This window comes from Arachis hypogaea, chromosome 20 (genome assembly GCF_003086295.3).
Source record: "Arachis hypogaea cultivar Tifrunner chromosome 20, arahy.Tifrunner.gnm2.J5K5, whole genome shotgun sequence".
NCBI lineage: Eukaryota > Viridiplantae > Streptophyta > Magnoliopsida > Fabales > Fabaceae > Arachis > Arachis hypogaea.
This window is the reverse complement of record NC_092055.1, coordinates 19907464-19916548: the sequence shown is the minus strand read 5'-3', so window position 1 is coordinate 19916548 and position 9085 is coordinate 19907464. Positions and strand designations below refer to the sequence as shown.

Genomic DNA, 9085 nt, shown 5'->3' with positions numbered 1-9085 from the left:
ATGAAGAAAGAACACCAAACTTAAAATTTTTTTGAAAACCAAAATAAAATTTTCGAAAAACAAAGGAAAATCAACAAGAAAACACCAAACTTAAAGTTTGGCACGAGATTTAATAGAAAAATTATTTTTGAAAAATTTTTGAAAAGAAAATAAAAGACTCTGACCCAAAAGACAAAAATTTCCTAATCTAAGCAACAAGATTCACCGTCAGTTGTTCAAATTCGAACAATCCCCGACAACGACGCCAAAAACTTGGTGCACGAATTGTAAATCACACTTTTTACAACTCGTACCACTAACCAGCAAGTGCACTGGGTCGTTCAAGTAATATCTTACGTGAGTAAGGGTCGATCCTACGGAGATTGTTGGCTTGAAGCAATCTATGGTTATCTTGTAACTCTTAGTTAGGAAAATAATAAAATAATTCACTTATCAAATTTGATTGCAAGGAATAAAAGGGGAGAACACAAATTATACTTGTATGTAATGATGGAGAATATGTTGGAGTTTTGGAGATGCTTTGCCTTCTGAAATTCTGCTTTTCTCTGTTTCTGATTCACGCACGCACGTTCTCCTATGGCAAGCTGTGTGTTGGTGGATCACCGTTGTCAATGGTTACCATCCATCCTTCTAGTGAAAAGGGTCCAGGTGCGCTGTCACCGCACGGCTAATCATCTGCAGGTTCTCGATCGTACCGGAATAGGATTTACTATCCTTTTGCGTCTGTCACTACGCCCAGCACTCGCGAGTTTGAAGCTCGTCACAGTCATTCAATCCCTGAATCCTACTTGGAATACCACAGACAAGGTTTAGACTTTCCGGATTCTCTTGAATGCTGCCATCAATCTAGCTTATACCACGAAGATTCCGATTAAGAGATCTAAGAGATATTCATTCATTCTACAGTGGAACGTAAGTGGTTGTCAGGCACGCATTCATGGAGGAATGATGATGATTGTCACGTTCATCACATTCATATTGAAGTGCGAATGGATATCTTAGATAGGAACACGCATGTTTGAATAGAAAACAGAAATACTTGCATTAATTCATCGAGACACAGCAGAGCTCCTCACCCCCAACAATGGAGTTTAGAGACTCATGCCGTCAGAGATTACAAAGTTCAGCTCTAAAATGTCATGAGATACAAAACAAGTCTCTAAAAGTTGTTTAAATACTAGACTAGTAAACTAGGTTTACAGAAAATGAGTAAACTAAGATGGATAGTGCAGAAATCCACTTCTGGGGCCCACTTGGTGTGTGTGCTGGGACTGAGACTTAAGCTAATCACGTGCATAGGGCTGTTTTGGGCGTTCAACGCCAGCTTTGGATCCTTTTCTGGCGTTGAACTCCAACTTGTAACTTGTTTCTGGCGCTGGACGCTAGACAGCAACATGGAACTGGCGTTGAACGCCAGTTTATGTCGTCTATCCTTGAGCAAAGTATGGACTATTATATATTTCTGGAAAGCCCTGGATGTCTACTTTCCAACGCAATTGGAAGCGCGCTATTTGGACTCCTGTAACTCCAGAAATTCCATTCCGAGTATAAAGAGATCCGAATCCAACAGCATCAGCAGTCCTTTTTCAGCCTGAATCAGATTTTTGCTCAGCTCCCTCAATTTCAGCCAGAAAATACCTGAAATTACAGAAAAACACACAAACTCATAGTAAAGTCCAGAAATATGAATTTTGCCTAGAAACTAATGAGAATAAACTAAAAACTAACTAAAACATACTAAAAACTATATGAAATTAACCCCAAAAAGCGTATAAAATATCCGCTCATCAACTTACCATCGCTTTACTAAGGATCTCGCGCCAAAGACTGAAGGTTTATGGTGCATATTAATTTAGTTTGGATTTTTTAGTGAAACAAAACCCCCCTCCCCCAAGGTTATTTGCTGCAGTGAGGGCCCAAAACTTCCTCAAGTCAATTGGAATGGAGCTACATTACGCTTTAAGAACCGCATCAATTCAACCAAGTTGTGGCGGTTTGGGAAATGGCCAGTAATTTTTGGCCGCTATATTCCATTTTTCTTGTAGTGCTAGCAGTTGCACGGGTTGAGAGAAAAGGGATGAAGAACACTATTCATCTTCTCTTTCTTTCTCTTGTAACTTGAGTTACGGAGTTTCGATTCGTGAACGGTTTGTGGCCACGTGAAACTCTCGCCGAGCCCGTTAGTTTCATCTAACCAAAGTGGTAAAATTTTCGAAAATCCTTGCCCAGTTTTTATCTCTATGAAATTCGAAATTTTAGGTTTGGTTTTTGAGATATTTTTGTGATTTCGAGTGTTTAGGTACACTCTAACACTTGGTTGCTATTGGGTTTTGCCCCTAAGACTATTGGGTAAGGTAAGAATGTCTTAAACCCTTATGGATTTATGATTTTGGCAAACTCTAGGTATTAATTATGATGAATTAATTATGTATAGCTTGGAATTTATGATTATTGGAGCTTTGGGATTGTGTATGGTGGCTTGATTGAACTTGAAAACTTGTGGAAGCTTGGTTGGGGTCAAATTTTGGTGTTTGGTGCATATTAGGAATCGGCCAAGGTATGGTTTCGGTTTTCTCTATGTAATATGTAGTATTTCTAGACACTTAGGCTAAGCTAGTAGACCTTAGGATAGGATTGGATCGATTGTTTATAATTGTTGAAATGAGGTTGTTGTTCATAAATGGTGTTGATTTTTGAGTTAATGTTGCATGATGTTGAATTATTGATGTTAAGCTATGATTGGTGGTGGATGACTATTATCATGATGATGGGTGGTAAGTGATGAATTTATGTATGAGGAATTATTGATGTTTGATGTTGTTGCATATTGTTTGAGAGATTAATAAATGGAATGATGATTAGGTGTGAAAATGATAAAAATGTGAATAGGTAGATTGTGGAATGAATTGGAAGATATATGAATATAATTTAGATACATTAGGACTGGTTTGGATGTAGAGCAATTGGTTTTTAATTGAGAGACTTGGTAAAATTGAGTTTTTAAAATTTTTGGTAAAAACAGATTTTGGGCCAACTTTTACGGATTATATATTGAGCTACAATTTTTGAAATTGATTGAATTTTGTATCAAATTAAAGATAATTCAAAGAGTTTTAAAATGGTACAGATTTCGTGGAAATTGAAATTTTGTAGAAAAAGATAAGATCATTAGAAGTTGGTGTCAAAAATCTGAATTCTGTGATGTTGCAGAAATTGTGAGTTCTGGTTTGTGTGCAGATGCACACTATTGGGCGCATGCTCCGAGCAGGGGCCATGTTTTCACTTGTGCGTACGCACACACTGGTGCACACGCACACCCTGTGATTTTCAGAAAACATGCGTACGCACACTTTAATGCGCACACACACACAGGGATATGCCTACTGTTGAGAGCGTTCACACACTCTGGTGCTCACGTACACCCTGCAAAATTTACAAGTTGTATCGTAGCGTGGAATTACACTTTGCACTAATGAACCAGCAAGTGCACTGGGTCGTCCAAGTAATACCTGAGTGAGTCAGGGTGAATCCCACGAGGCTTGTGATTTGAAGCAAGCTATGGTTATCTTGTAGATCTTAGTCAGACGGATAAAAGAGTTGTTTGTTTGTTTAATTCGCATGAAAAGAAAATAAATAAAAACGTTAGTCATTTGATGGTGAATGCAATGATATGAAGATGGTTGAGGCTTGGAGATGCTTTGTTCTTCTGGATCAATCCGATCTTACTGTCTTCTTCAACTGTGAATGATTTCTTCTATGGCAGGCTGTATGTGATCAATGCCTTTCTTAAGGGATCGCCAATGCTCCTCCAGATCTGAACCCCAGGGTTAGTGCGGATCCAGTCTAATTGAGGGTGAAGCTCCTGCAGTCCATTCTCCTTAGTGATCCTACTCAAAATGCCACAGACAAGGTCGAATCTCCCGGATCAGAAAATGTTGCGCCTTTGGTTCTAGCCTCTACCACAAAGACTCTAATCTCCCCGTACCTCGGCTGAACTGGTGTCTCGAGAAGTTCCCAACGAAGTCGTGGATTAGCCGTCTGAGAGATGTATGACCAAGCTAGTGGTTCATCATTGTCCGATGAAAGACTCACTCTGAACCCATATAGAATGTGATAACCTTGTGCCGGTTCAACGCATTCATAATGATGAAGAACAGATATACATCTTAGAATAGAGAATCAAACACGTATTGAGATAGAACAGTAGTACTTTACTAATCCATAAAACTCAGCAGAGCTCCTCCCCTCAACTTAGGAGGTTTAGAAACTCATACTGATAGAAAATACAATAAACGAAAATATGACAGGTCCTCCTCTTAAGTCTGTAAAAGTTCTCAAATAAATACTAAGCTAATGACTAAGGATTACATAGGAAGGGTAAAACAGTCTTTTAGTGCTAAAATCCACTTCTGGGGCCCAGAAAATCTCTTTAGAGTGCAAGGAGGTTAGATCCTGACAGCATCTGCAGCACTTTCTCTGTCTCTAAATCAGACTTTTGCTCTAACTCCTCAATTTTAGCCAGAAAATACCTGAAATTTCATAAAAACACATAAACTCAAAGTAGAATCCAAAAATGTGAATTTTGCACTAAAACCTATGAAAACTAAATAAAACTTAAACAAACATACTAAAAACTATATGAAAATGATGCCTAAAAGCGTATAAAATATCCGCTCATCATTGTACATATGCACAACATCGTGCGTACGCACAAGCTGGGAAAACTCCTCTGGGCGTGCGTATGTACACCCCTATGCGTACGCACACTGCTCTGTTTTTCAATGAAAACCTTGTTTTTAGCCGTTTTACCTTTCTGGCAAGCTTGTAAACTTCCGTAACGCTTATCTAAGATGTTTTAACTTGTTTTTAGGCTTTGAAATATAGAGAATACCCTAAGTGAGTTTAACTAGATATTTTCTGGTAAAAAGTTTAGAAGACGGAGACTTAGGTTTCTGAAGTTTGTGAGTGGACCGTTGAAGTACTGTATGATGATGAGTATAATGAGCTGCGAAAATAAGAAAATTGGAAATGTTTGTGACGAGTCTGGAACTCAAGCTAAATGAGAAAGATTGAATACTGAAAGTGATCACTGATGGAATTTATAATGATTTATACTGATATTGTTGAGATGTTATGCGCCTGGCAGGGACGGTAGGTTAATCCCTCCTGTTGAGGTCGTGGCGGCGACATAAGGGCGGTGGTTAGTCCCGCTTACGTTGAGATGTGAGGTATGTGGCTGAGTATCCTGCTCGCATCCTTTCGGAATCATAGGAGTGTGCGTAGGCACTATATCCCTGGACCGTGTGTCGGGCACGATATCCCTAGGGGTACCCATTTTATTCGTGATCGAAAGGTGACATTCCCATGGGAATGTGTCGGGTTGGCAATTGAACTAACAGTGTGATATCACAGCCAATAGGGCAGGCATTCATCATGTGCATCTTCTATATGGTTGCTTGCTTCGTTTACTTGCATAATATGCCTAATTGTATAACATGCTTAAGTACTTCTTGATTTACCTGCTATACTTGATAATTACTTGTGCTTTACTTGTATGAATTACTTGTGTTTTCTACTGGGATTGAGGAGGTTCGGTAGGCGGTGGCAATGGGATCGCATGGCGGTTAGGTTGGCAAAGGTTGTGGGACAGTGGTGTAATGTTAGATTAGAAATCCCCTAAGATAGTTGACCTATTTAAGGATTTATTTATCTGTTTTATAAACTTGAATACTATGCTTGATGTGAAGTTCTAGGATTGCCTCTGGTGTCCCAGAATCTTATATCTTGTATCTATACCTTGTACCCTTATGCCTTTAGTTTCGTGTGAACGTTTTGCGCTTTTGAAACTCTGCTTTTGAGCTTATTTCTTCATCGGGTTTCTAAAATTACTATTTCTTTCTATATATATATATATTATTGTATGAGCCTTAGAATTATCATGACCTTTAATTATCCATTGCTTTATGACATGAGGTAAGGCTTAGGGTAATTAGGGTGTTACATGCAACCCCTGCAAAAAAATTTCTACTTCCATTAACACTTGTCGCACTGATATCTACACAGGAGTGTTGGCCTAATACTTTTTGTTTTATTGATTTATTGAATAAAATATATTTTAGGTGCGTTCTTTGGTGCCTAAACATTTTTGCCGAAACGTTGCCGAAAAGATGTGGTAGATTGTAAAATTGACAAGTGGACATGAGACTGTCAGGGATAGCAGTAAGTTTTGCAGAGTTAACAAACGGCATTAACCTGATTTCTTTATTCTCTCTAACCCGGTCATTATTTTTTCCAATTTTTCAATCTTCTTAGTTGGTAGTGTGATCAGCCATTCTTTACCTCTCTCAAAGCCAAAACTTTTATGGCTCCTCCTTCCTTTGTTTGCTGACAATACTTTAATCTGTGCTTCTTAGTTTCTTCTATTCACGAGTCATTACCCTTTCTCCACTCCTCCATTGAAAGTAAATCTGAAGACCCACAAACTGAGGTATGGCATCTTCCTCCATCACTATTGGTGTTGCGGTTGCCCTCACCGTGCGTCCATTGCTGTTGTGGAAAGTGACATTATGGCCCTCCTCTCACACCTCCTCCATACACCTCTTTCCATTAATTTCTAAGGTAAGATTTGGGAGTTTTCTCCGATATTTTTTTAAATATTTTTTACTTTTTTGGTTCTTGGTACTTTTTCTGGTGAGTTTTGTTATTTGTTGCTATTGTTATATTCAACATTGTTTCTCCGAAATTTTGAGGGTTTTTTCTCCAATCTTTTCTCCCTTAAGAATTTTTTCTTGCTCTACTGCTTGTACTTTTCAATCATGAATAACCCAAAAGCTTTATTAAAAACACAATGAATAATAACCCTATTACCAAATTTATTCCATGCATGTATTAAGAGAGGAAAATGTTTCCTTGTTCTTATTTTTAATGGCATGAAAATTTTAGTTTGATGTGTTTTTATATATGAAGACAAAGAATCCTAGTTGTGCTTCTAGGTGATTTGTAAAATTTTTTTGGGTGTTCTTTCTTTATTAGGTGCTGCCTTTTAAGTTGGAGGCTTGAAAATGGATGAATTTAGCAGTGGTGATCAAGCTCCTGAGTGAAGCAGTAGCAGCAATGATGATAGCTTTTCCTATGAGGATGAAGATTCTCATCAAGGTGTTGAGAATACTGATAATGTTGAATCTAGCATAGAGAAAGATGATGACAAGGTTACCGCAACTATGCTATAGAGTGCTGAGTTTGACGAGGAGGTTCATGCCTATAAAGCTTACGGAAAGTATGCGAGAGATATGGGTTTTACTATCCGTAAAAGAGACCTGTCAAGAGATGAGGATGGAAATTTGAATAGAAGGTACTATGTTTTCAATCGCCAAGGGACAAGGGATCCAAAACACTATCGTCTAGTCGACGGAAAGAGGAATTATAAACCAGAGACTAGAACTGGTTACAAGGCACGTTGTTCTGTTTATTTGGATAAGTTGTCAATGAAATGGAGAGTCAAGACACTAGAAGAAGAGCACAACCATCCAATGATCCCAGAATAATTTATTCATTTAATTTCTAACCATTGGAAGTTGAATGAGGCTGACAAAGCCCAGATTGTTTACATGAAGGAATATGGGTTTCAAACTTCTCAAATTGTTGGGATTTTGGCTAAGCTTGTTGGTGGCTATGGTAACCTTAATTTCACGAAGAAGGATGTTTATAACTTCATTGATCGGGATAGGTGTGCAAAGATAGAGCACAAAGATGCTGCGGCCGTAGTAGCTTATCTTCAGAGTAAGGCAGATGTGGACCCAATGTTTGTTGCTCGTTATACACTAGTCAACAGTAATAAAATGGGCAATCTTTTCTGGGCTGATGGACTTATGATCAATGACTACTAATACTTTGGAAATGTGTTAGCTTTCGACTCCACTTATAAGAAGGATAGATATAATAAACCTGATTTTCTCTGGATCAAATAATCATTGCTTGACTTGCATATTTGGGTTTCTTGTGCTTGCCAATGAAACTCGAGATACCTACACATGGTTGCTGAAGGAATTTTTGGATGTCATGATGAACAAGGAACCAAGTGTTGTAGTGACTGACGATGACGATCAAATGCGACAAGCAATAAAGGAGGTCTTCCCTAGCGCCACACATAGGCATTGTGGATGACACATTGAGAAAAATGCAAATAGTCATATCAAGGATCAATCTCTTTCGGATGCTTTTAAGGTATCGATATATCCTAATATGACGGTACCCCAATTTAAAGCTTACTGGGAAGAAATGATTCAGAAATTTGACATTGGTGAGGACCACTGGCTTTTAACCAAATATGCCAATAAAGAAATGTGGGCCACTATATACCTACGTGGAAAGTTTAGTGCAAGTGTTAGAACAACATCTCGATGTGAAGGTATAAACTCTTTCCAAAAAAAGGTTTATTAAGTCGCGAAAAACCTTGCTTGAGCTTGTGGAAAATCAAGAGCGTGTGGTTAAAGATTACCGTAACAATGAACTCGTTACTCAATTCAAGTCTATGTATAGTAAGCCATTGCTGACTACTGGGTTGGACTCCATTGAGCAGGCTGCAGCAATGGTTTACACTGCAGAATTATTTGCAGAGGTGGAGGATCAACTAGCAAAAGTTGCTGCACTAAAGCATGTCGGCAAAAGTGGTATGGGCAGTAATGTTGTTCATTGTGTTGCAAAATTTAGACGACCAGGTAGACTTTATCATGTTCTTCATGATGTGACTTCAGAAAGGATTGAATGTGAGTGTCACCGTTGGAAACAAAGTGACATACCATGCAACCATAAAGGAGTAGATACCTCTACATTGTGAGACCTCCACAATCGAGATAAATCATCCATTGATAGATCCACACTCCACAATCATTTCTATTTAGTCAATGTAAATAGTAATTCCAACAAGTAAGAGTAAGACAAACACTATCTAGTATTATACAAGATTGTGATTTTGTACTAGGAAGATAACAAAAAGCTTACGTTCCAACTTCTTGCTAATTGACCTTGGGTTCCACTAGCTTAAATTCAGAGATAGTTGGCCTTTCATGCCTTTTACAAGCATACC

General features: G+C 38.3%; 1 protein-coding gene across 1 annotated transcript; it reads left to right on the top strand.

Moving 5' to 3' along the window:
• Positions 1-6489: 6489 nt before the first annotated feature.
• Positions 6490-8836, top strand: LOC112785563 (protein FAR1-RELATED SEQUENCE 5-like). Its single transcript, XM_025829023.1, has 6 exons — positions 6490-6618; positions 7230-7463; positions 7575-7823; positions 7906-8127; positions 8224-8407; positions 8493-8836. The coding sequence occupies exons 1-6, from the start codon at positions 6490-6492 to the stop codon at positions 8834-8836; spliced, it is 1362 nt and encodes a 453-aa protein (XP_025684808.1).
• The last annotated feature ends 249 nt before the right edge of the window (positions 8837-9085 follow it).

Bases quoted from the DNA above. Each gene is read 5' to 3' on its own strand.
- LOC112785563 (XM_025829023.1), top strand. From the start codon at position 6,490: ATGGCATCTTCCTCCATCACTATTGGTGTTGCGGTTGCCCTCACCGTG. The intron at 6,619-7,229 runs GTAAGATTTGGG...ACTATGCTATAG, and splicing joins TCTTTCCATTAATTTCTAAG to AGTGCTGAGTTTGACGAGGA. The intron at 8,128-8,223 runs GTCTTCCCTAGC...GATGCTTTTAAG, and splicing joins TGCGACAAGCAATAAAGGAG to GTATCGATATATCCTAATAT.